The 27,880-nt window shown below is 40.0% G+C and overlaps 1 protein-coding gene and 1 long non-coding RNA gene across 2 annotated transcripts in view; one reads left to right on the top strand and one right to left on the bottom strand.

The window, feature by feature from the left end:
- Positions 1-27,880, top strand: part of LOC311520168 — a 100,003-nt gene that overhangs the window by 3,143 nt on the left and 68,980 nt on the right. The gene's annotated exons all lie outside the window — the stretch shown is intronic.
- ASAH1 (N-acylsphingosine amidohydrolase 1) lies at positions 262-27,880 on the bottom strand. The gene is made up of 14 exons (XM_084627237.1): positions 27,706-27,880; positions 16,777-16,823; positions 16,483-16,573; positions 15,151-15,237; positions 13,345-13,423; positions 12,148-12,222; positions 10,750-10,795; positions 8,426-8,570; positions 6,967-7,021; positions 6,652-6,733; positions 5,847-5,978; positions 5,387-5,510; positions 4,533-4,589; positions 262-3,372 (listed from the first exon to the last, which is right to left on the bottom strand). The coding sequence occupies exons 1-14, from the start codon at positions 27,775-27,777 to the stop codon at positions 3,283-3,285; spliced, it is 1,182 nt and encodes a 393-aa protein (XP_084483363.1). The 5' UTR covers positions 27,778-27,880; the 3' UTR covers positions 262-3,282.

Here is a 27,880-nt window from a genome sequence, read left to right as displayed (position 1 = left end):
ATTTATCCAGATACGGATAGTAGGAAAAAATAATTTTGTATACCATCAGGAAGGGACAGAAGAATGCCACTTTGCTCATATGATAGGCATGAACTGCTCAGCTTTGTAGCTACTCACCATAACACTATCTACAACATAAATTAAATTTAAGAGGCTGTGGGTATAAGTCAAAAAACACACTTGGTCCTACAAGCTTAATGTATGGAGGTGGAGAATAGGCACTAATCCCAGGTATAATCAATGACACATACTCCACACATCTGAGTTTTATTATTATTTATTTATTATTCTTGGAATCCTGCAAAGCAAGTAATCAACTTTAGTTATGTAAAATTTTCCCGTGCCAGTCATGTAGGATAACTATGGATGCTTGGTTTAAGCATTAGAGCCAGGCAAAGTTTTTCAGCACACAGTAAATTTGCCAAAAAATACATTTTTGGGGGGCACTGAAACTATTTGCAAAACTGGATTGATTTGGACCAGTGGTTTTGGCTGATCTTTACACACACATTTAAATAGACTTTGGGCACATCCTTTAGCAGTTTAAGGAAAGATTAACACTTTTTTTTATTTAACCCTCAGTAAATAAAATTACTAAAATTCACAGGTGTCAGAGTAACAGCCATGTTAGTCTGTATTCGCAAAAAGAAAATGAGTACTTGTGGCACCTTAGAGACTAACCAATTTATTTGAGCATAAGCTTGATTTTTTTTAAGATAGGCTGGCTGCTTAAGTGGTCCCTGTGACAGACCCTAAGGCAGGTTCCAGCCTCCTCTAGGAGCATATGGGGGAGTGTAGGGAGAGTGGTCTAGGAAAGAGATGTCATTTTTATATAGTTTTAGCAAACTGATTGGGATGAATTTTTTCCCATTTGACAAGTTTTTTAAAAACAAATTATTAAAATAGAAAACTAGTTTCTTTTCTGATTGCATTAAAATTGCTGGAGACACTTAGTCTATCCTTTCCAAAGGAATGTTCCTTAAAGCACAACAGTAGTTCAAACTCCAAAAGGCAGATATTTCAGAAATTTGAGTTTGTGGGAAAATAGTTCTAATGGGAAGAGTTTGCAACCGTATGTGTAGGAGGTGGTGATATCTGCCCATGATAATCACATGCATCAAAAGAGACTTTCATAACTGTTGCAATGTAGGTTTATGGCTTCCGCATACTAAGCTCTTGACCTATTGAACATTCAGTGTTGAGGTACCTATTTTTCATCTTTACAGCACTTTGCAAAGGAATGGAGTTAGGATAAGTTGCGTGTAGCTGTCTGACTACCATGCCAGTTAGTCATAGTGGGGTGTGAATTTAGCATCTACAGAATCACTATATTCTCACTATTTAATCACACTTAGTTCTGTTGTCTGCTTTAAATTAAATTAAGCACTAGAGTGAAGACTACAACTTAAACCTCACTTTTTAGGAATATTTTTGGCTATTGAATACAAAACATTGGTCTTCCCACACCATTAGAATACTGTCTAGTCTTTCCCACATTTGTATACACATTCCCTTTCACACTTATGTTTAAACAGGGCACTTGTTTAAAAAGAAAAATCCCTGAAATGACAGTTGGCGTTTTATATGTTAAGTGAACGTTGCCTCTGTTTGGATGTAATTAAAACCTACTGAGTAGTCCCCTAAACCATTTTAATAATATATCCTGTTATAAACTGTTAAACCCTAATTTGTTTTATAGTTTGAGAATAGAAACCAGAAAGTTTATAATAGTGGTAATCGCTTAACAGTTTGGTATACATGGTCTTCATCTTTATTAACTGTTGCAATATCAATAGTCCCCCCCCCCCCCAAATTAAAATCAATGTTCAAAACTTCTATTTCTATGTGAGACCGTGGTTCTCTGAAACTTCTAAGATAGTATCAGGTGGGTGAGGGAAAAGCCTCCAATGTGACCCAAGTATCTAGAGCGCAAGTTAGTGTGTACACTACTTCAGTTTTTTTTTTAAGTTGAAACTGTTTAAGCTTTGGCTAATATTTTGGCGTTTCATTTCAAAATTGTGTTTTGTTCAGAAGTAGCTATTTACTTAGAGGGTGAAACACCTAAAACCATTCTGAAACAAAAAAGAAAAACCCACCCAAAACAAGCAGAGAACCAACAACAACAAAAAAAGTTTCACTTTGAAACAGTGTTTTTTGGGGATTTTTCAGTTCTGCCCAGGAACTGGAAAAACCAAACCCATTCACTCAGCTCTAGTAAGCATCTTCAACTTCTTCCTACAGTTTGAGTATTGTCCCAATTTACTAGTTCTGGTTTCTATAGTTCCTTTGTCCTTAACAACTGAGAAATAGAACCAACATTACTGGTTTTTCAAATACTACTTTTGTAGTACACTCTCTGTACAGCTTTACATTATGGTTTTATCTGCTATTTAATAATTGGTGTTTATGTTCCTCACAGGATATTTTCTCTACTTGATGTAAGTTGTTTGCAATGTCCTATTTTCATTGCAAATGACACACTGTTATATTACACCTGAGTACATAGGTGTCTTGTGCACCAGTGACTCATACATAGGCACTTTGGATGTCAAAATAGATAGATATTCTCTAGGAAAATTGAGGAATATTAATGTTTTGAAATGTTATTTTTGTTAGAGTGCAAATGTCATGCCAAGGAAATAACGTGGGTAAAAATCTCCCAAACACCAAAGTCTACTTCTGTCCCAGATCTAACACAAGACATTCCCCAACAGCTTGTTTATTCTAATAGGAGCTACTTTATGGATAGGTCATTTTACACACAGACATTTTAGAAATACATCCTTAATAATGAATAGCTGCATTAAACATTCTTCCAAACAATATAAACTCTTAATTTTGTTATTGTGAAAAGAGAGTAAGAGAACTCATTTAATCAACTGCCTCTTTTACACCATTCCCAGTTTTCTCATACTGGGAGAGGGTGCCATGCTAATGCAATTTTGTAGTTTAAAAGCATATACTCTAAAAAAGGAATTTTCAGATAGTGAACAATTGTGGTAACAAATTAGAAGGGACTAATAGGTAATTGTTGTATTACACTTACAGCAAAGATACTTGGAAGTAGAAACAAAAGAACACTAGTTGTCTGAACAGTCAATAATTAAGGAAGCAGATGGATGACCTGTCCTACATTGGATCTATTCTTAGCTATCTGCAGATAGCTATCAAACTTCTGATGAAAAATCTGTAGGCTGAAGATCCCCTTTCCAGAGGTACAGTTATTTTTATTGAAGGGTATCCAATTCCAACAGGCAGAGCTCATCCCAGATGGGTGAAGGATCACCATGGACTACAGGAACCTATGCACTCCCGCAGATAACTTTCTGAACGGCCTTCCGAAACCTCCATCAGTGTTGTGCACACAGTCAGCTAGCAAGAGAAAGGAAACTCATTTTATCCCTCCTGTGATTCACATTTTACCTATTTCAGATAGTCCCTGAGGAACAGAGAGGATGAGAACTATTTGGCTCTTTTAGCTTCTAATATTTCTAGCTGTGTATATTATGAGGTTTGTTTTTAGTAAAACATTAGGTGTATGCTGTAAGAGCAAAAATTATTATGTTCTTGCCATCCACAGAGGTAAAAAGCCTATAGTCTAGCCACTATGATTAGTTATAACTAGATTTAATCCTAATCCCATTGAAGAACCGACAAGTGTCCATTCTATGCTAAAAGAAAAACTTTAGGCATGCTGGGACGTAGCACCTTGAGCTGCAACCCGAAAGTTTTAAAAGAATTAAGTCTAAGTTATGTGGATCGCCAATTAACCAGTTTTGTACTATGCTTAATGAAGGCCCAGAACCTCTGAAATGTTTTTGAATCCGTGTATTTATAAAAGAGGAGACATTATCCTAAAATTTACATCACCCCTATAAAAATAAATCAAACACTTTTCATCCCTTGATCTTTGCTCCTTGACATTAGATTCCTTGCTCCTGGCACTAAGGAAGATAAGGTGTGTGTGATGACTCAATTTGTAAACAGAGTGGACCAGATTTATCCCTTGGATATTTAAACTCTAAATTCATAGGTAACAGCATGAGATTTGGACGAGGTCAGATTCACTAAGTGTTTTTGCCTCTGACTATTTACAGATACAAGTTTAAATGATTTCATATACATTTTGCAAGTGCCAGAGAACTTTGACGCCAACATATTTTGAAGGAAGTTTTACTTAGGAATCTCATGTCAGTACTTCTCCTTGCTTTTGTAATTTGACTGCTGTTAGAAACGATTAGATGTTCATCCTTTTTTGATGAAGTTGGATTTGCTGCACATCCTCTTACCAAGCTAGTATGATCATCGCATTCTCACTGATGTAAAATAACCACTAAGACATCTACTGAAACATTTTCAAGACCAAGAATATTTTTTTTGTTTCAAGTGTCTACCAAAATATACAGAGATCAACCAGGGTCAAATTTAGAGTCAGCCATGAGTAGGTGAAACTCCACTGAATCTGGCCTAAAGTGATGTACCCACGTTGTGGAAATACATCACCACTGCAAGAAATGTGAAAAAATAGTTACCTTATTTAAGATAGGCTTTGTGGAGAGAACATCATAGATGGCTGGTAGGGAGATGTTCTGAAAGAGATGAGTAAATTGCAATTAGCTAGGTTTATATTAGCTCATGTTTACATACAAATTACATAGCAAGATCATGCTGAGAACAGTGACCTATCATCTTTGCTGACTACTTAAGCTATAAAGTTAAAGCAGACTGAAAATACATAACTCCCCAACCATCCTCCAGACATAAGATAAGCAGGCACTAGAGATTGGCAGGCCAGGCTTTGCTGAAGGTAGGGCAGTTTTGTAACATTTGGCACCTGTAAACTCAGCTGTAGTATTTTGCTCATGGATGAAGCAATCCCTATATGTAGTTTAGGAAGTGTTTTTATATGATCAGTTGTACCCCAACCTGCTTGCACTGCTGAAGAAAAAAATACTTCAGAAATTGGAGTTTAAAAATGCAAAGCAGTGAGAGCCTCAGGCTAGCCCAGAAAGAAGCCTCCCATTAAACCTAGCAGCAGCCAGCTGAGCTGCTTTATACATACATCATGTAGGCAAATTTGCATCAAAGCCTTAGTTAAAATAAAAGGAGTACTTGTGGCACCTTAGAGACTAACCAATTTATCTGAGCGTGAGCTGTAGCTCACGAAAGCTTATGCTCAGATAAATTGGTTAGTCTCTAAGGTGCCACAAGTACTCCTTTTCTTTTTGCAAATACAGACTAACACGGCTGTTACTCTAAAGCCTTAGTTGTTCCTGTTACCAAGCTAATGCCCTGAACTGCCATGGTTAGTGCAGACCCTTACTATGAGGTGGCTTGAGTTCAGATAATTTCAAAATACTAAATTAAGTTATTTTAAAATATTTACCTCTTGCTTTGTCTGGTTCATGCACTTCATTGCAGGTGTTCTACGGTCATCCAAGACAAGGGGAGTCTTCCAACGATCATAGTTTGTTTCCAACACGTACCATGTGCCCTTGTTTGCATTAAGGCTTGAAAAGAGATGTAAATGTGTGTTCATTTTCTGGTTAAATACTCCAGATACACTTTTCCCCCTATGCTAACTGTATCTGTATTTCACTGACGGCACTAGTTAAAGAATTTGAGATTCCTGAGCAGATTAGTGAAATAGCCTAGGATTATAAAAGCACTTTTTCCTGAATAAGCCAGATACTATATCAAAACGCTGCTTTTTAGAGTTTTTAAAGCTTTTAATCCAATCAAGCAATAAGATTCCAGAGTCAGCTTTTTAAGGAAAAAAGAGCTCATACATTAGACATAGGTGTGCCTATGTCAACGGAATTTGTCTTACTCTTAAGTGTACTTACTCCCAGACATCCAAGGCAGCTTGTCTGCTACGAGTGATCACACAGCCCTCTCCAGATTTGTTTCCGCCCAGTATGAAGTAAGCTGGAGCCAGTAGTCTTGTTTTAACCAGCTGGTCCTTTGCTTCTTGATAACTAAATAATGCATTAGAGAAAAAAATGTAGTTCAACAAGACTCGTGTGCTTTAAGCCCTACGAATACCCAAACATTGATGCTCAAAGTATTTTCCATTATATCAGGCTTATTCAATAAGTAAACTTTAATAGAACTATATAAAGTAACAATACTGAGTTTCTAGAAGTAAAAATTCTCCAATAGCAAGCTGCTCATGTTTACAATTTGATTTTCTATTAAAAAAGCCTATAGTTTTCTGGGAGACGTCTCCTGGATAGTTTTTTCTTTTAATGGTTGTCAAGACAGAAATGGGAACTTTTTTATGACCCACCTAGTGGGTTGCAGCGAAACAAAGCATTTTTTCCCCCAATATCATGACATCCTAACTTGTTAGTGTCTGAAGAGGTTCTGTCATGATATGCCACTCGAGAGGTGGAAGTGGTCCTGTTAATTTTAGCTTCATTTAAGAAAACAAGGGCTCGTCAGGAACCCCCACACATGCATGCCAGGAAAAGGTTCCTTTTCTAGCTTCTAAAAAGATCTACCACACATTTTTAAAATAGGCAGAGATCAGTTTAATTTTCAAGTTTCTAATAAGAGATTAAAAAAAGAGTAGGGGGGTTCTAAATGTTAATATCCACAACACTACCATGATAAACAAACCCACTGGAAGATGAACAGAAAACACGTTACCTTGTACCGTTCTCTAGCACAGTTCTGGTGAGGAAACCCATCCACATACCATCTCTCCTCCCAAGAATCCACTCAAAGATTCCTGAAAGAAATCACCTGTTATAACAACTTTTCTTCATAGAGAGACAATCTTATTTCCCCTTGACTTTTATAGCTTCTACATCCCTGGTATAATCCCTAGCCTCAGCATCTCTGTTTTTCCCCGTCTTGTACATCTGACACTGACTTCAGTCTTTTTTTGTGTGTAAATTAGCAGATGCCCCTAAATTTTGAAAACTTTGCTATGTATTCAAGAAACAAGTCTCAGTTACTCACCAATGTAGCCACCATCAAGACTGAAGCGCTCATTCATTGTAAGAGTGAAAATTCCCTGGGAAACAGTAAACAAAATGAGTTAGCTTTCATAATGAAGTGAAAGATACTTTTACTAATTACTGACACTGCAGTGAGTAACACTGTACTTTAAGGTGGACATATAGCCTGATCCTGTAATCTGCTCTGTGTGTGAATATTCCCAAAAGATACCAGTGGAACTACTCATTGAGAAAGGAATCGCAAAATTAGACACGTGCAGCAGAACCTCACTAATCTAGATGTGGGTAAGACCAGGCTGAACTGTATTCTGGGGTTTGTAGCCTACTGTAGCAAGCCACGAAGATTCTCCTGTCGTGCTAATCCAATGCTGGGGTCATTCTCCCTTCAAACCACTACAGGAGCATCACATCAGCTACCTGCCAATAATGTATCCGACCTCCCTTTTAGCCACCTAATTAGTCTCCCAGAAAGAGACCAGACCTTAGGAAAGTTCCAGGCTTGAAGACTTGCCCCATGGCATGGTCACTGGTACCACACTTATAAATTATAGTCGCACATGAAACTACCAAGGTGTATGAGCTTCCAGGTTAATTTCCCCAACCCCTCCTGTGTACTCCACTCCTCCAGTGGGGTGGGAAGGGAACTCAACAGCTAAGGCCTAGACTCCTGAAGGTGGAACTCACACTATATTGCTGGAGCTCATTTTACTGTGTTTGTGGCTAAAATGGTAGAGAAGAGTGGAACAGAGCATTTGGAGAAGATCTGAGGTGATGGTAAAATATAGGGAAAAGAGGAGGCAGAGAGAAAAGCCACCCGTTTGAGAAGCAGGGTGTATGTTTATAGTCAGTGTTTAAAATCTTGATTAAACCCCAGATCTCAGCTGCCTAAGAATCAAGACAAGTTAATTTAAAATACATGCCTACGTTTGCCAGGAAGAGAGATGAACACATAACACTAAGAACACTGACTAAGTTCAGCTCTTCGTCTTTTTGGGAATCACGGGTGATCTCATTTTTTGCTTGCTCACAAAGCTGCTCATCTAACTTTTCTTTTTTTAAAGCCAAATCTGTGTTAGATACAAGACCGCACGATTCTGAATTTTGAGAGTGTGTGAAATTTTCCTTTAGCTATACAAGCTAGCTTCAAAGTTCAAGTATTTTATGTGGGCAATTTCCTTTTATAATGAAATTGTGCAAATCAATGGCATTTTCCAACAAGTATCCTTTCTTCTTTTTCCATTCTTTGGAAGCATACATTTCCATCTCAACTATAAGTAAACTTGGATGCTATAACTTGTGTAAAGGGCTCAGTTACAAAAGATGGACAATCTCTGAAGGTGACAAATGAACAAGTTTCAAACCTGTTCCTAACTGATCCTTAGAAGGAAGGTTAATCTTGCTCTAAAAAAGGAAAATCTGAGCCAGAAAGTTTTGTGGTGTTGCAAACAAAGAACACTTACTGGTTTGATTCCAGACACCATGCCCACATATCCCGCAAAGTTTGTAGACTTAAATACTGTTTTGTTGTTTCTCTGGAAGTCCAGAGTCACCACTAAGGGCTTCAGTTCCTGAGTTATAATCCAGGAACTATTTTTTATGTCCCACCTACAGAAGGAAAGTGTGCATTATTAAGACAACTCTGCTAACCCATGTTATTATACAGACTGCAACATTTAACTATGCATTAAATGTACACATAAACCCAATACAACAGTGTTCTTAATTCCACATTTAGCATTACTTTTAATTCCTTACTTCTAGCGAATCTATGCATGAAGAAAGTGTAAATCAAATTTATAAAATGCAGTTTATGGGTGAATATATGGTTTTAAAGACCCAATACTGGCCCACACCTGATTGTTCAGTGCCAAACTGGACCTCTACGCAATACTTACTAAGCCACCCTAACCCTATTAGTAAGGGGTCATGAAGTGATCTCAACTGTCATAACGACCCCACTTTTGGCAGAGATTACCTGGAATTCCAGGAGCTACTGAGACTTTTAAAGCACCCCAAAGATGTATACCTCTTGGTGGTCTCCGCCATGAGATTTGATCACCCTTTGTCCATCTTTAGTTTAAAGTCTCAGCCAGGTCCTTATCTTATACAGACATTGAGAAACCAAAGACGCAATATTATCAGGATTCATTAAAGAGACATAGAGGTTTTCTTTGTTGAAAGCTGAAAGAACCAGAGTTGAAGTTGTTTGTGGGGAGGTTATTATTGATATTAGTCAAGGGAAATTTGAAAGATGCTGAGGAGCACTGATCAATGAAGCTCGAATAAAAGAGCAGAAGTTCTAGTAAAAATATGGAGAAGACAGTAGTTATGGTTAATTTGTGGAGGTATTAGAAAAACCTAGATAAAACTGACATTTCAGAAATGTAATGGGTGAATAAGTTAATGGAATTCTGAAATTCTTGGCTATAAAGACAGTTGGAAGGAAAACTACTGCCAAACAATGGAGCTCACTCTATTCAAACAAAGAGAGTGGAAAGGAACATGATACAGAATCATTAGAAGATATATAATAGTGAGTAGACTCCAGCTCTGGACAGAACAGATTGTGAATACTGAGAGAAGTCAAGAAAACAATGACCTGTACAATAACGGTTACCCAAATCTAAACTGAATTGTTTAGAGACATTGCTCAGAATATTACACAGTTGAGTCTCTAGTCCATCTGTCTATAAGCAGCAAGGTGTACTGTAGGCCTCAGATACTAAGGACATAACTACATGATTATAGTTATTTAACAAAAAAACTGAAAACAACCTGAAAGTACAGTGATAGGCAGGTTAAACATATACAAATTTAAAAACAAAGCACATTAAGCAGCACCAGAGAATTTTAAGAGTGGTAAGATCTCACCCTTGTTTCGTACTCAGTTTACTATTTATACTGTTTATGGTTTACAATCTCTGAGCTAAGAAAAATACAAACTGGTCAAACTCTTGCACTACCATGTGGCAATATTTGGGATGCAAACTCTCCAAGAGAATTTAGAAGATTATTCCATGGAAACATTTCTACTGATCTTAGGAGATGTAAAAGCTGAAGTGTGTCTGACCCAAGCTATCCTTTTAAGGAAACTCAATTCCAGAGTTCACACTGATGGTGCTGTTGTGCGGTATGTGTGTATACACACACAGGACCATAAAACAAGCAGCAGGAATAATCCAGATGACATGGTACAAGTGCTTCTTCAGTTCACATGATGCTATTAGAAGAATTAGATATTGACCACAGCCAAAGCTTGGTGACCCCGGTGATCCACTACTTTTCTTTTACACGGTTTCTTTTGTGTATTGTGCCACAGCAGATGCTGTGCTATGGAGTGAGTCCCACCTGCTGGGACAGAGTGGAGCACACAGAGTGCAAGTGTTTCCAGCAACTATTCATGCCCATTCCCTGGTGTGTGTGAGGGGGTGGGGGGGATTCACTTGGGCCATCTATGGGGTTCTTCCATGCTAGCAGGACAAGATATGATTTTTTTAAAAAATGGAACAGCCATTTCTGCTAAGTATGGAAGAAGGGTCATTTTACTACTTGAGGTAAAGAGCTGTACTCTTACCCTGTACTAGTCTTTTTCATTATACCAGCAATATACAGTGAAGAGTTAATTAGTAACAGTAACTAGTTGTGACAAACAATGTGTAAATGTTAAATTAATAGCTTGTACTGAAAAACAGCAGAGTAACATTCACGCCTCGGTTGCTTTTAGGACTCTTATTTGGAATCATTCTATGATTTCTAATGGGCAGATAGACACACATGTACTTACCCCAGAAATAGTCCAAAATCTAAATTTCTAGCATGGTACAGCTTTCCTGGATTTAGAAGAGAAGTTATTTTAATATATTTTTAAAAACAGGCATGTCTAGGGGGTTAAGGCTCTGACTAAAGAAAAACAGGCAAGCTGAACTCATAGCAGATAGATTTTTATAACTGGATGGTGTTGTGGGTGTTCTTGCTATACCAACATGGATGCTAAAGAATACCATTCTATATTAAGAATGATTAGGGAGACCAAAGAGATATTTGGAACAAGTCTGCTTCTAAAGCTTTTCCTTTCTAAAATTTAATGTTTCCTAACCTTAGTGTTTTTTCTCTGACACTTGTCCCATTGTTTTCTATATCAAAATGGACTCCAATCCCCAACATTATTTGGGGATTAAAATACAATTCTCCCAGTTTTTCCATTACTTGTTTTTTAAATAACATGGAATGTTATCAAATTAACATGACAGAACACCTGAATGAATACATAATCAGGTAACTTTAAAAATGCTGTGCCTTCTTGGAAAGGCATTTCAACTACCCTAGTAAATCTGAAACCTAGGCAAAGTTATAGTAGTTTACAGATTGCTAATAGTGTTTCAGAGTCCCTGGAATGATGAATACAAAGCAGTTCCAGTTTACTGCTTCAATCCACAGCTGTTTGAGGGTTTTGTTTTAAATAAGTAGATCTACTCTGTTTGTAAAGGTGTTTTTTTTTCCCCCTGCTCTAAAAACTCTGTTTATGGGAAGAGTGACCATGCAATATCAGAACTCATTTCCAGGAAGGGGAAAAAGCAGCAAATGAAATACTCATGTCATTTGTTCACTGAATTCACTCCTACCCTCAAAACTATCACCCATTTGGCTGAAAAATGGAAGACTCCTTTTGCGACAACTCATATTAGTGTCTGTGCAGTTTAGGAAGGGGAAAGAATGGACCAAGAAAAGAAAACCAGAAACCCAGTTCTCTCACATAGCAACTGAGAACACTGCAACGATGGAGTGATTTTTTTTTTTAATTCAGTAGGTATGAATCAGCCACTTAAAACTATTTTGGTTTAGAGTTATATAAATGCTGCCCATCACCACAGTATCTGAGCACCTTCCACATAAAGTACCGAACTTGTACATAGTGCTCTTCATCTCTAGATCACAACATGCTTTACAGTGTTCAATATCATCATCGCCTCTACTTTCTAGAAGGGGAAACTGATGCAGGAAACAGCAACCTTGAGTAAGTCACTTCATCCAGCTGGACAGCAACAGAGCAAGGAACAGAAGCCAGCAATAGCAAAGTTCCTAGTGGACTATTATCAAAAGCTCAACCAAAAAGTATTTACACAGGACAAAAGCCATTGCTCCCATAAGATTCACAATAAAAGTAGTTAAGAACAGACTTTACCTGATTTGTCTTCTGCTACTATTGAAGTGCATACTGTAAAGATTTCATAGAAGATATTAAACAGAACAATTTCTCCTAGGAAAAAAAAGGAGCATTCAATCCAAGTGCCAGACTGTCAATAAAAAGAGTAGCTATTAGAAAAGAAGTCTATTGGAGAAAGGAGAATCCTACAGCACTACCTCTCTAGAATTTCAATTTGACTCTTAGGGTTTGAGTCAATGGCCAGTTCACTTAAAGGCAAGAGCCTCAAGAGGTATAAGGAGCTTCAATATCTTAACTAAACTAACACGGGGACTAGATTCTCTTGCACCTATGTGCCCACCCAAATCTGACACTGAAGATACAGCTTTCCTTGTTCAGCAACTTGCATCACACAAGATCTTCAACATAGCACTGCTCGTGCTGCTTGCACACTGCCAGGATTGTTGGGGGAAAAAAGCACAGATCAGCAGTTCTCCTGATCTGCCTGGATTCTGGCAGAGAACATGTAGTACCCAGAGATCCAGTGTGAGAGTCTGCACACACACCTTATATTAGCATGTAGAGTACATACGCTGCATGTCCCCCTAGCACTGGTATAAACAGCAGTGTAGATGGTGAGGCATTGCTTAGGCAATTCAAGTCACATCTGAACCCTGTGGGTATGTACCCTACATGGCTCTCCACATGTCCAAGCAGCACCTCCTCAGTCTACAAGGCTATTTTTAGCAGTATGGCTCTGGAAGTGGGATGCCTTTCATTTGCATGTGTAGCTGCGGCCTGCTTTTTACTATGGCATGTAGCTACACATAGCCTTTCTGGGGAGAAAAGTCCCACAAGCACTCCTGCCCCTGCCCCCTCTTGGCATGTTGGGAGTGGGTGTAAGGAAATGCAAAGAACTCTCAACAAAGCAGTGCTGCAACTTCTAGCAGTCCTAGATTGAGAGCCTCCATATCTCTCAGCAGAAGATCTGCCTCACAAGGCCATCAGAGAGAGGGCATGGTTGGACACAAGGGTTACAAGTTGCAATCTTTCAAGTGTCATTTGCTGTCATATTCCTACAGATAATGTGTTCATATAAATCATTAAATTATCATTATATACTGAATAATTAGGTAGTGTAGGCTAATGTGATAGATAAATGCACTGCAATTTTAAAGGGGAGGAAGAAAAATCAGTGATTCAGACATTATAGAACTGAAATGTTGAAATTATTACCCAAAGGAATGCCCGAAGCATTTGCAATCCCTTTGAGCTCTTCATTGAAAGGGTAGGGAAGGGTGGAAATCAGCCGAACCTGGGGGACAAAAAAAATACCAAACCCACAACTTGTTTAAATTGTAACTGATGATGAATAATATCTTGGTCTCTAAACAGAGGCTCTCTCCTCCTTAGTCACATCTTTCTAGGCTGACATTGTAAAACTGGACACTGAATATCTGCAAATATTTGAGGGGTTTGTGGAAAAAACTGAAAAGCAAGGAAGCACCTTAAGAATAAAAATTAGTTTATTAAAATCTCTACACTCAAACAATGGAGATGGGCACAAAGTCCAGTTAATTTTTGAGACCACGGACTGTTAAGACCAAGACAAGACCAAGGCATCATTCACAATAATGCTGATTAGGGGAATCCCTACCTACACTACCCATTCCCCACCACAGAGGCAAACTGGAGTGACATCAGACTGTTGTATATTGTGTAGGGACAGACCTGGCCGCCTGCTGCCTTCAGGATGAGGCAAGCAGAGTTGTCTAATGTTATGTCTACACTGCAACTAAGAATGCTTCCCAGTCCAGGAAGACAGACACACACAAGCTCTGCTTAAGATAACCTGGCAAAGAATTAGCTGACCAGCTACAAGCCTGCCTGATGCCCGGATCCATACTTGGGTGGCTACTCTATGTTTCAACATCCACTCTGCTCTTTTTAGCACATTAGCTTGAGCATGTCATCTTGCTCCCTGCTCAGGTCCTGTACCAAGTCTGGATCAACTAGGCTTGAAGGTTTGACCCAAAGAATCTAACTTTTATTAAGAGTTTAAAGATAATCATTTCAGTCAGTTTAGCAGCTGAGGAGGTCTAAAAATTTACAAAGGATAAAAGGGAAATTGCAGTGTATACAGACATGTCTTACAATATAGATCAGCAGATTTATCAACACCACATCTGCAATTTCTCTTGCTTTTGTCCCTTTTACCCTTTGCAAAACTGCACATAGTAAAATGGTACTTTTAACTCCAGATATTACTGCTGCTGCTCAAAACTGTACTGTTTCAATTCAGTTTTGCCACACTCGTGAATTACTCACAAATACTTCACATATCTGCTAGTAGTTAAAGGGGAGGGGGCCACAGTTTTGCTGTTAGTCCAAAACAATGGACTCTGATCAAGACCGTTTGGTAAATTCATAAGTGCTGTTGTGGTCAGACACTTGTCACATGCAGTGAACTAAAGAAAATGACTAAGGAGTACAGCACAGCAGAAAAAACAGCATTGCAGTAAGTCTGTTTTGTTAGACCGTCATTTTCAATGGCGTAATAATTTTCCTACTAGATAGACTACGTTCAAACTTTCTTGAATTCATAAGAATTCCCCCAAACAGAACACTTGCAATAATTTTTTCCTCAGTTTAGTAACTGTCTTCCAATAGAATTTAACTCCAGAAAATAAGTTTTCTAAACTAAGAGTAAGTATCTATCACATCTGAAGTCTCAGTCTCTGGATAAGTAACAGGCTTAACCTACAGCAAGGGAAAAACTTTCTAACCATAAGGATAGTTAATCTCTGGAATAGGCTTCCAAGGGAGGTTGTGGAATCCCCATCCAGGTTTTTAACAGGTTGGACAAACACCAGTCAGGGATGGTCTAGGTGTATTTGATCCTGTTTCTGTGCAGGGGGCTGGACCTGATGACCTCTCAAGGTCCCTTCCCGCCCTACATTTCTATGGATTCTAGGACTGCATTCTGGAGGCTAGGGCATGCAGTTGGAGGATTAAAAAAAATTAGACACTGAAGATACTTACCAACTTAGTATCCACTATTTCAACCGCTTTGCCACTAGGGACGAATGCATTTGCTATATTTTTAATACTCTGAATTACAGTCTTCAACTAGAAAGGCAAAAATTTTAAGTTAATAGAGTTCAAGATTGTGATACTTTTGCATTTTAATATAGGAAATGATAGGAAAATGATAATCTGATGCTAGTGATGAGACAAACATTGCCAGTCTCTGCAGCCATTTAAGAGCCCAATTCTTGAACCCTTACTCACTATCTTATTCACACAAGACGATAAGGGCCCTACTCTAAGAAACTTCAAGTATATACACTGGAAAAGCTTCAAATTTTCTCCACTTGAGAGCACATAACAAATGCAGCCCTGTTGTAAATGGTGCAAATCCACTGATTTGGTTTACATGGTTCAAGAGGGGGTACATGATCTAAAATATAGGCAGGTGTTTTCCAGTCTAGCTAAAAACAGATTCCTAAACTTGCATTTGGGCAAAAGCAGAACTAGCTTAGTTTTAAGAGGCGATTAACAGTCCCAGCTGACACTGGAGTCAATGCAAGAAGCTCATGCCCAACACATCTAGGGAAAAAAGCCACTTCTAATTAGAGGCCTAAATATGATTTTTAAGGCTAACTTGAGACCAGCAAACTTGAAAATTTGACAGTTTCTTTTCTCTTTAGGTTCAAACCAAACACCTTAATATTGTTCAAGAGTTATTCCTACCCAATGGCTTATTAGATGGCTTGAATGAACCAAATTTAGTGACCTCTTTCCACTCCACAAAAAACTCCACCACAGTTGGTGCCTTAATTTACATACAGTGTTAGGAAGGCCAAAAACAGTATGGTGATGAGGAATGTACTACCCATTCAGCACCAGAGTCAGTTTCTCCATATTAGGAAGGAGGCATACTGACTGGATCGTGTGGGAAAGTTAAGACTACTGCCACTGTATCCTGCGTTTGTGGATAGAATACTTCAGCCCCCAGAAGGCTGTCACTCTGGCACAATTCCCCCGTAATAAACGTGTTTAGATTTGAAGAGGAAAAAACTTAAGTCCACCTCGGGAAACACCACTCTTCAAAGTGTTCTAATTACTAGTTAACTTACCTTCTATTAAGTCAGATCTAGTTTGACAACCTACATTTTGTAGGAAGAAAGTGTTTACTTAGCCATTTTATTTTTTTTTTGGTCAAGACCTTAAGTCAGATCAGTTTAAGTACAGAAGACTGGAATTAGAAACGTTAATCATTAAATATTTCAAAGATAAATTCTTCCCACTCCATGAAAAAGTTGTATACAAGTTATTAAAGCTAAACTTAAGAGCAAAAGCTTTATTTCATACCTCCATTTTTTTGTCACTCATCAACTTATCCCATCTTCTGCTGGGTGGTAAATCAAGATTTATGATGTATATAGGAACCGTCCCTTTAAATCTGAAAAATGAGTACCAAAGTTCATATTTATACAGGTTTATACATTTGTGCTATACCAAGTACAAGGCCAAAACTATGGAAGAGATGTTTTCATTTGATTTTGTTATGTAAGCAAGCCAAAAGTTTAAACTGCTTTTTTTCTTCCCAATTCACTGTTTTCCTGTAATGTGGTAGAAAGTGTAGTAGTAATTGGAGTTACTCACGTTGGTCCTGTAGGAGGATATGTTTTACTTCTGCAGTCTTCTCCAAACTAGAGAGAGAGAGAGAGAGAGAGAAACAATACTGTTTAAGAATGCAAGGTGTTTTTTTTTTTTTTTTAAACCAATTTCTTGGTTATCTGACTTTTGTTTTTAATATGCCAAGTAGTCTTAGGTTTTTGGTCCTTTTAAATGAAGCATGTCCAGTGCCTCTGTGTCAGTACAGGTGCTTCCAGTTTGACCAATTAGGGGGACTAGGAAGCACATGCAGCTATAAAGGATCAGGGAGAAGCACAGAAGGAGGGCAGTTTTTTGGGGGGGGGGGGGGGGGGAGCTACAGAGATGTTTACTGGCTGACTGCCCCAAGCTAGAGAGGAAGTTACCTACTGACTTCCAAGCTGGAGAGCTGAAACCAAAGACCAGAGAAGACTAAAGGCAAGGGTGCAACGAGGGGTTTACCCAATGAGCTACATGCTGGAGAGCTGGAAAAAGGTTAACAGAAGTGAGGTATGTTCCCCTGACATGGATGAACTCCCAGCAGAGAGGGGTCCCTGCTGGGAATAGTGGGGTTGTACTCCAGGTGAAATGGTTAGGTGGCTGTTCGGCAGAAGGCTAGGAGAGGACCAAAGAGGTACTGGGAGTGTGGTATGTGCTATGTTAATGGATTAGATGCACTGGTGGTGATATAGATGGACTATGCTTTGGGACTTTTGTTTTTGATTTGCATGATGTTTTTGTAATAAATGGGCCCCAAGGAGGGGTGTTGAAGCAAGAGAGCCTGCTGAGGAGTCCTTAGAGGGCCTGACAGAGGAAGTGGGACAGTAACCCTGGCCTTAAGGTGCTCAGACACAAGGGGGTACTTTGGGATGACCGGGAATCATTCATACTTTTATCATAAAGGATAATATAACCTGTTGGTTAGCTGAGCAATCACAACAGGCTGGGAAAAAAATCCTGTATTTTGGTAGTCCAAGCTGAACAAGTGAAATTATTATTTATTGCTTAGTGGACAAGCTAATGGCTTGCATTTAATCCTATATATTAACTGATTACTCTACTGTGATCAGAGGTGCCAGTGATAGCACTTGGCATTTACAGAGCATTCTGTTCATAGGTCAGAATAATTCAGAAGCGTTAAGTAAATCACAACACACGTGCAAGACAGGCATGTTAGACAGTATCCTTGTCTTACAGATGGGTGGCAAAGGCACATACAAATTAAGTGGTTTGCCTAAAGTCATCACAGCTTGCTATATGGTACAGACATTACCGACTGCTGACGTGAGCAGCTAAACTGGTGCTGAATATGACTTAAATACAAGGTAACATTTGGCACCATTTAATTAATTTTACATTCAGCACCAATATAGAAACTGATTAACTGCAAGCATAATCCCAAGCATATCAGCTGCACCCAATAAGTATTCTTTTTGTAGTATAGGGAAGTCTAGGAGTCAGCATCAGGGTCAGAACCCAAGTCTTCCTGCTTCCAATCCTGTGATGCACCAGCTATTTCACTCTGGCAACTCACCTCATTTGACTTGTAAGCGTAGCCAGCTAACAGAAGTAATGGAAAAAAATTACCAGCCTGCTTCTGAGTTTTGTTCACCCAAGTACACCCCACATTGCCCTACCGAACAAGGGCACACTGCTAACAACATAAGTGCACCCTGAAGTGTTTTATGGGCACAAATGCCATTTACAAGTAAACAGGCAGAAGGTCAATTATTTGCAGTTTGGTTGCACCAGTAAGAAAGATTAAGTTTGTCCTTGACAAATGGGCATACAACTCATTCAGACTAAACAACTGACAGCCAACATATCAGTGTTCAATAATCTGGATGGAGATGCAAGTTGTCCTTGGGCAACTCATCTTAAATTCCCTAGATTCATAAATTCAAATAGCCTGTGACATTGTGCAAGATACCTTCCATCTTACAAGTTATTCCATGGTATCAATCACAGAGGAAGACAGGACATTTAAAAGCGTTAAAGTTAATTCATACTTGTGCAATATAATTGGTGAGAGGATTTTTGATCTGTAACAAATTAATCTAGCGAAGAGAGTTTATACCCATCAGAGGTTACCCTTTGGCAGCTGCTTCTTACTCTTACCCTGTTGTGCTAGTCACAGCTAAGAACAGTCATCAGCAGAGCGCTGAATAAATGTAATACATTTGTATTCTTGCTGTTTTGGGTGATTGGTAAGAAACTTTATGAAGGGAATCACAGCTCATGCTAGACATGACTATAAGAAGTAAGCAGATTCATGGGCATGAACACAATGTTGCACAGTTATAATATCCTCTTCCTAATTAAGACAAATGTAAAAAAATTTCAAACTTAGAGGCAACTACCAAATTAAGGAATCTGAAATAAGGAAGCTAGCTGGAGACATCAGGTGACTGAGAAGGCTGTAAGGAGTCGGAATTCTGAACAGCAAAACTGTATCTTGTGAAACTTTTACATTTCACAATACTCAAAAAGGAAATATTCCATCACATGAAACTGTTTAACAGATAAAGCAAAATTAGGACTAGGTCAGGCAGTTAGTACAGTGCCACTTCAAAAATAGATACCTGGCTGAAAAACATTGCTAAACAGACAAATATTCAAGTATCTCAAAATGATAAATGGTTTTGTTGCCACCATTGTTTAAAAACATTATCCCTTCACAACAAAATTATAACACAAAACTAGGTAAACAGTATAAGTTTGAAGACTTCCAGGCAATGCACCCAACTGCTTATTAGTTATCTACTGTTAAGGGAAAATGACAAATTTCAGTTTGGAAGTTTGTCTCTTTTTTTAAGTGATAGCTGGATACTCTAGAATCCTTTTCTTGATAAGAAGCTCAATATGGTAACCTAAGCAGTCTATATTAATTGAGGAAATATTATTGCCTCTAGCAAATTGAACATAATAGGACATTAGCTTGAAATCCAACCTTTTTTTAAGTTTGGTGTTTCTAGTCCTACATATGCTGCTATATCCCCCAGCTAATTTTGGCTGTTCTATAATCACTTTTGCAAGGCTTCCCCTTTCTTTGTGTAAAATAACCCACATAGTCAAAGGGGGTGTGGGGTGGGTGGATGAAACCGTCCTTTATGTCCAGAAGTGACTTTTCTCTAGTCTTTCAGTTATAGTCAGTGTGTATTATGTCACAGTTAGTTAAAACACCACCCTTAACTTATTTTTAAAGTTCAAGAAAACAGACAAGTTTCTAGGTGGAGGGTTACAAACATAGCCTTCCATTCATGAACCAACACACACTGCTGTTTCCAGATCTTCAGACAGTTCTAGAGCATCTACTATTCATAGCTTTCCTAAGCAAAAAGCATGAAATTGACAAGACTGATTAGTTTCACTACTGCTGTTCAGAAGCTTCTCTGGAGCAGCAGTGAAATTGACACATTTCCCAGCAACAGAATGAAATTAGGAGCAGGTCTGGAGCTATTACTGTGGTAAGGGAGACCCCTTCCTTTACAACTATCATGAAGCTGGAGGAAGGATAGAGGAGACACACCCTCTCCTCTCAACAGTCAGGCTGCTCTTAGTAGACAGATCTTCTCTTCACTTTCAGAAGCCATGAAAGTGGGCTTCAGGTATGTCAGACACTTAATCAGAGGCTGCTACAAAAAGTGGAGCCTGGAAGCAGGGGCCTGAAGCGGCATCTTGTTAAAAATTCCTATACTTTCCTCTTTCTCAATAGCTAGGGAATTTTGGTTGAAGATAGGATAGCTTCTTGCTTGGACATTGGCCCAGACAGGCTGCATCTATCTTACCAACTTTTTGCTACCAGGTTTTGATTGTTAAATGTCGAGTAAAGTTTTTCTAAATTTCGTGTGTACATGAAAGTATGTGAGGGTGCGTGGCAGCATAAGTTACGAAAGAGAAATACAATAGATTGTGGAGGAGAAGCAGAAGGAAAAATATATAATGGAGGAGAAAGGTAATGCAATGCAGGGAAAGAGGTAAGATGGCTGAAGACCACATAGAAAAGATACACCATGATCAAAGTGAGTGAAGCCAAGTTACAAAGAAAGGGAGTCCAAAAAAGTCTATTAAATAGAAAATTGACAGTTACATTTAAATACAGAATATAGCTGTTGTAAACGGCAGGAAACATGGTGCCACAAATTTGTCACTGTAGAGTAGCATTAGTGCCCAGATTAGTAACAGTTGGGTAAACTTTTCAAGCCCAGCCTATTTACATTTATAAAGTTCATCTGGACATTTAAATTGTCCATTCTGAGCATTCCAAGCAACAGGGATTTCATCATTGCCTTGGAAGAATATTCTGTACTCCAGAATTTCTGGAAATTTTCCTCACTACTCAGTCTAAGATTTCCCTTACCTAACCCTATTATTCCTAATAATCTCCCTTTGCACAACTATAACTTTGAATAGTATTTTATAGATTAAAGATATCACATTAAAGCTATCAGACTAATTGATATTCAGCATTTTTTTGTAACTAAAGACAGCTTAGAATTCTATGTTCCATAAAACAGTTTCTTTACCTCTCCCATTACAGGGCAGTATTCTGCCATGCTGTAATAATCCTACTGATGTTTTTCATCCTTCAGAATAATAGTAACAAGTAATACACAACTTAACAGAATTGCAGACAATGCAGATACGGCAAGTGAACCCAATTTTCTTCTGCTTTTAGTTCTATCTAAATTGAAATGGCAAGACAAGTTTTGCCCTCAGTTACATGTGTACAACCCACTGAAAGCATTCAGTTACAATCTGTGCAATTCTCAATACAATGGGGTTACACAGCTGTAACTGAAAGCATTAGGATATTTAATACTAGTGACAAAGTGACAAGAGAAACCAGCTTGATAGCCAGTGGTATGAAGTATACTTTAACCTAATACATCTGCATCAAATCAAAAGAAACCTGAAGTTCTTTAAGAAACTGAATCACACAAATTAAAAGTTATATAGTCATCCACTTCACCACCAACTCTCCCATCACACCTCTAAATAGCCTACCCCAACACTTTTTCACACTAGTGCCTCTAAACCACTACAGTAGTATGCTCCATGTGAACATGGAGCCCCAAGGATACACCTGGGTGCAGTCAACTACAAGATCAGGATCTAAGAATCTGGCTGGATTTTTAGATCCCCTTTGCCTCCCTTCAATTACCTTTGCAGTACTTTCATTATAAACATATTACAAATATTTGTTGTACTGGTGAAGGCCACATTTCGTATTTTAAAAGGTATGATCACTTAGAATCATAGAATCATAGAATCTCAGGATTGGAAGGGACCCCAGAAGGTCATCTAGTCCAACCCCCTGCTCAAAGCAGGACCAATTCCCAGTTAAATCATCCCAGCCAGGGCTTTGTCAAGCCTGACCTTAAAAACCTCTAAGGAAGAAGATTCCACCACCTCCCTAGGTAACCCATTCCAGTGCTTCACCACCCTTTTAGTGAAAAAGTTTTTCTTAATATCCAACCTAAACCTCCCCCAATGCAACTTGAGACCACTATTCCTTGTTCTGTCATCTGCTACCATTGAGAACAGTCTAGAGCCATCCTCTTTGGAACCCCCTTTCAGGTAGTTGAAAGCAGCTATCAAATCCCCCCTCATTCTTCTCTTCCATAGACTAAACATCCCCAGTTCCCTCAGCCTCTCCTCATAAGTCATGTGTTCCAGTCCCCTAATCATTTTTGTTGCCCTCCGCTGGACGCTTTCCAATTTTTCCACATCCTTCTTGTAGTGTGGGGCCCAAAACTGGACACAGTACTCGAGATGAGGCCTCACCAATGTCAAATAGAGGGGAACGATCTCGTCCCTTGATCTTCTGGCAATGCCCCTACTTATACAGCCCAAAATGCTGTTAGCCGCCTTGGCAACAAGGGCACACTCTTGACTTATATCCAGCTTCTCGTCCACTGTAACCCCAGGTCCTTCTCTCCAGAACTGCTGCCTAGCCATTCAGTCCCTAGTCTGTAGCAGTGCATGGGACCCTGCACTTGTCCTTGTTGAACCTCATCAGATTTCTTTGGGTCCAAACCTCCAATTTGTCTAGGTCCCTCTGTATCCTATCCCTACCCTCCAGCGTATCTACCACTCCTTCCAGTTTAGTGTCATCTGCAAGCTTGCTGAGGGTGCAGTCCACGCCATCCTCCAGATCATTAATGAAGATATTGAACAAAACTGGCCCCAGGACGGACCCTTGGGGCACTCCTCTTGATACCGGCTGCCAACTAGACATTGAGCCATTCATCACTACCTGTTGAGCCCGATGATATAGCCAGCTTTCTATCCACCTTATAGTCCATTCATCCAGCCCATATTACTTTAACTTGCTGGCAAGAATACTGTGGGAGACCGTATCAAAAGCTTTGCTAAAGTCAAGGAATAACATGTCCACTGCTTTCCCCTCATCCACAGAGCCAGTTATCTCGTCATAGAAGGCAATTAGATTAGTCAGGCATGACTTGACCTTGGTGAATCCATGCTGACTGTTCCTGATCACTTTCCTCTCCTCTAAGTGCTTCAGAATTGATTCCCTGAGGACCTGCTCCATGATTTTTCCAGGGACTGAGATGAGGCTAACTGGCCTGTAGTTCCTCAGATCCTCCTCCTTCCCTTTTTTAAAGATGGGCACTACATTAGCTTTTTTCCAGTCTTCCAGGACCTCCCCCGATCACCATGAGTTTTCCAAGATAACAGCCAATGGCTCTGCAATCACATCCGCCAACTCCTTTAGCACTCTCAGATGCAGCGCATCCAGCCTCATGGACTTGTGTTCGTCCAGCTTTTCTAAATAGTCCTGAACCACACTCTCCACAGATGGCTGGTCGCCTCTGTGACTGACTTGAACTGGGACTGTATAGAACATTGTTGCAACCAAGGTCCTGTAGTAGCACCAAAATTGTATAACAGGGGTCAAATAAGGTGTCTAAGACAAGGTTACGGTTTTCTGATTATGATTATGCAATCTGTATGCATGTATCATTTTTGTATTTAAAGTTAAGTATTGGCTCTATACTGTCTGTATTTCAAACTTGTGCTATGCTTCTGCGTGACACCCCAGACAAGTTAGTGTCAGCTCTGCCTAGCCTGCTTGATGGCCCATTAAGGACCATCAGCTATACAAGTGACCCACTGAGAGAAGGCAAACATGCCTTGTGACTCAGCAAGGTATGCAGGGACATGCCTATGGACAGAACTCTGAGGTTTTTCCATGCCATGTGATGGACAACTTGTCTTTGGAACAAAGAAAGACAGACCACATGGCAAGAGAATATAAAGAACTGCTGCAGCTCCTCCATCTTGTCTTCAATCCTGCTTCATACCTCTGGAGGAGCTTTGCTACACTGGAGCTTTGAACCAAGGACTGAAAGCCATCCCAGCTGTGGATGTACTCCAGAGACTTTATTTGAACCTGCAGTTTATTTTATCACTGCTGCAAGCCTGAACCAAGAACTTTGCCAGTACTGTATGTAATTGATTCCATTTAACCAATTCTAGCTCTCATCTATATTTTTTTTCCTTTATGAATGAACCTTTAGATTTTAGATTCTAAAGGATTGGCAACAGCGTGATTTGTGGGTAAGATCTGATTTGTATATTGACCTGGGTCTGGGGCTTGGTCCTTTAGGATTGAGAACCAATACCCCAGTAAAAGAAAAAAGGTTTTCATACCCATCTGTCCCATAATGAGTGGCACTGGTGGTAATACTGGGAAACTGGAGTGTCTAAGGGAATTGCTTGTGTGATTTGTGGTTAGCCAGTGGGGTAAAACCGAAGTCTTCTCTGTTTAGCTGCTTTGGTTTGCCTTGGTGTGCATAGAACTCCAGCCTTGGGCTGTAACTGCCCTGCTTTAAGCAATTGGTCCTCAACTGGCACACTCAGTTGGGTCCTGCAAGAACCAGCATCGTTACAGCCTCCTCCCCACACTGTGCTGCCCAGTGCAGTAATCTGGGAGCTGACCTTCTTTGTGAAGACAGGCAAAAAAAGCATTGAGTACATTAGCTTTTTCCACATCCTCTGTCACTAGGTTGCCTCCCTCATTCTTCTTGTTGCTAACATACCTGAAGAAACCCTTCTTGTTACTCTTAACATCTCTTTCTAGCTGCACCTCCAGGTGTGATTTGGCCTTCCAGATTTCACTCCTGCATGCCTGAGCAATATTTTTATACTTCTCCCTGGTCATTTGTCCAATCTTCCACTTCCCGTAAGCTTCTTTTTTGTATTTAAGATCAGCAAGGATTTCACTGTTAAGCCAAGCTGGTCGCCTGCCATATTTACTATTCTTTCTACACATCGAGATGGTTTCTTTAAAATACAGCCAGCTCTCCTGGACTCCTTTCTTATGAAACAAGAAAACTGTTACCTAGACCACAAAGTCATAAAAGGAAGCAATTGTTCTGTTGTAAGTTGCTGTGGACTAGGGAGAAGAAAGTCAGAGGACTCTTCTTAAAACAAAACTTAACTATATTGGCAGAAAGAACAGGAGTACTTGTGGCACCTTAGAGACTAACAAATTTATTAGAGCATAAGCTTTCATGGGCTACAGCCCACTTCATCAGATGCATAGAATGGAACATATAGTAAGAGGAAAATATATATATTTTTTCATACAGATAAGTTGGAAGTTACTATACAAACAGAGGCTAATTAGTTAAGATGAGCTGCTATTAGCAGGAGGAAAAAAAACTTTTGTTGTGATAATAAAGATGGCTCATCTAGACAGTTGACAAGAAGGTGTGAGGATACTTAACTTAGGGAAATTCAGTATGTGTAATGACCCAGCCACTCTGTCTCTATTCAAACCCAAGTTAATGGCATCTAGTTTGTATATTTATTCAAGATCAGCAGTTTCTCTTTGGAGTCTGTTTTTGAAGCTTTTCTGTTGCAAAATTGCCAACCTTAAATCTTTTACTGAGTGGCCAGAGAGGTTGAAGTGCTGTCCTACCAGTTTTTGAATGTTATGATTCCTAATGTCAGATTTGCATCCATTTATTCTTTTGCACAGAGACTGTCTGGTTTGGCCAGTGTACATGGCAGAGGGGCATTGCTGGCACATGATGGCATATCACATTGGTAGATGTGCAGGTGAACGAACCCTTAAGGCACGGCTTATGTGATTAGGTTCTATGATGGTGTAGCCCATGAAAGCTTAGGCTCTAATTTGTTAGCCTCTAAGGTGCCACAAGTACTCCTGTTCTTTTTGCGGATACAGACTAACACAGCTGCTACTCTGAAACTTGTCATTATATTGACAGGCATTTAAGTTATTACTGTTTGCACAGCTTCCAGCCCAATGAGGTCCCAATTCTGAATGAGGTCTCTAGAAATTACTGTAATCCAAATATTTAAACATTTTTTCATCTCAATGTATACACGCAGCTCACTTCATCTACTACTGAAATGAAGTTACAGATATTGAGAGGATTAATTCAGAGGTGTAGGAAAGTTACAGGTTTCAGAGTAGCAGCCATGTTAGTCTGTATTCGCAAAAAGAAAAGGAGGACTTATGGCACCTTAGAGACTAACAAATTTATTTGAGCATAAGCTTTTGTGAGCTCTAGCTCACTTGCTGCATCGGGCTACCTCAAAAGCCAATTTGTGTAAATTTAATCAGCTAGGAATTTAACTAGCTTGGATAGATTTCTGCTATTCTGGTTATTGCGCAAACTTTGAAGTGTTTTCTTTTTCCACTGAAGAAAATCCAAGCTTCAATTCAGAAAAGTTCCCTGGGCCACTAACTTCAGTGGAGTTTTTAGAGAAAGTGGGGTCTTACAAATGTTCTCCCATAGGCCACCACCACTGGTTTTTCTGTGTATTATCTTGTCTGTACATTTCCTAACCCAGGGAACATGTTAATTGTATGTTTTGTCATATGAAGCAGAATAATAAATACTTCTGGTTACTCCTAGAAGATCTCATTTGAATACTAGTTTTCTGCCTATACCTTCTACAGAGAATAATCAAGTTTTCCCAATAACGTTCTGCACATTTAAATCACCCTGCTTAAACAACAAGACCACTGGTTAACTAGTTCAGGGCATCACTAAACAATGTAAACAGCCCCAACCATCTCCTGCTTTACCGAATAAAGCTATACATTACAAATAACCCATACAAAGAGTGGCTTGGGGCAAATAGTTAAGAAGAGGGGAACCCATAACTTCAGCAGCACATAAAACAGGCTGAAAAGGATTTGCTCTTACTGTAGACTATACAGTACCACTTTCTGCACAGCAATACACCAAGCTCCTACATCATTAACAGGGGCTACCGTTTATGAGTTTGGCCACCTGGAATTCAGTACCTAGATCAGTGGCCTAACTTTCAGAACAGCTACACACCCCCAGCCTCCCCTGAAGACAGAGGATAAGATACTAAGAGAAGCAGTCAGGAGCACTGCACCTCTGCCATGCTGGAAGGTCAGGCTGCAGTGCCTAATTTCGGGAACCCCACTCTGAAAGTTTAGACCGATACCAATTACAAGAACAACTGAAACCAGCTTGACTCCCAGGATCCTAAGCCCCCACCTACTTGCTATTAACCCAGGCGCGGCAGCCCACTTCTCTCTCAGCCTAGGGCGGTGCCTTGAAGAGCGAGGTGCGGCCCATGCACATAACTAGTACCGACAAGGCTCCGCGTCCTCCCCCGGGGACCCAGAGGCCGAATCAGGCGAGGGCCGCCTCTGCCTGAGAGGAGAGCGCTGCAAGGGGGCACAACCCCAGAGAGTGCCCGGGCCGCTGAGGGCCGCGCTCCGTCCCGCAAGCAGGGGCAGCCCTCGCCCAGCCCGGCGCAGCTGCAGTTCCCCCCGGTGCTTCCCAGCAAGGCGCTGCGGGTGAGGCTCGGAGAAGGGCGAAGCCCCGCACCTCCAGCTGTCACCCGCGGGGAGTAGCCCTGCAGCCTGCCCCACGCAGCAGCCCAGCATGCCCCGCTCACCGGGTCCTCGGCCAGCGCCGCGAGCGCCGCGGCGGCAGTGACCGCCAGCAGCGACCAGCGCGAGATACTCATCCTCCCGCTGGGCCCCGCGCACAGCCACCGCACACTGACTGAGCCGGCACGCGCAGGAACCAGGAGAAAAGCGGCATCATGTGACTCGGCTCTGAGACCACAC

This window comes from Lepidochelys olivacea (assembly GCF_965140295.1).
Source record: "Lepidochelys olivacea isolate rLepOli2 genome assembly, chromosome: 4".
In the NCBI taxonomy this organism is placed as follows: Eukaryota; Metazoa; Chordata; order Testudines; family Cheloniidae; genus Lepidochelys; species Lepidochelys olivacea.
Note: the sequence above shows the minus strand (reverse complement) of the source record. Positions and strands in the feature narration are given on the sequence as shown.

What these genes read in the sequence shown, in the direction of transcription:
- ASAH1 (XM_084627237.1), bottom strand. Translation starts at nt 27,777, where the DNA reads ATGAGTATCTCGCGCTGGTCGCTGCTGGCGGTCACTGCCGCCGCGGCG. An exon ending in AAATAGTGGATACTAAGTTG is followed by an intron (nt 13,424 to 15,150) that starts GTAAGTATCTTC and finishes TTTGTCCCCCAG; the next exon opens with GTTCGGCTGATTTCCACCCT. An exon ending in TGGTGTCTGGAATCAAACCA is followed by an intron (nt 7,022 to 8,425) that starts GTAAGTGTTCTT and finishes ACTGTTTCCCAG; the next exon opens with GGAATTTTCACTCTTACAAT.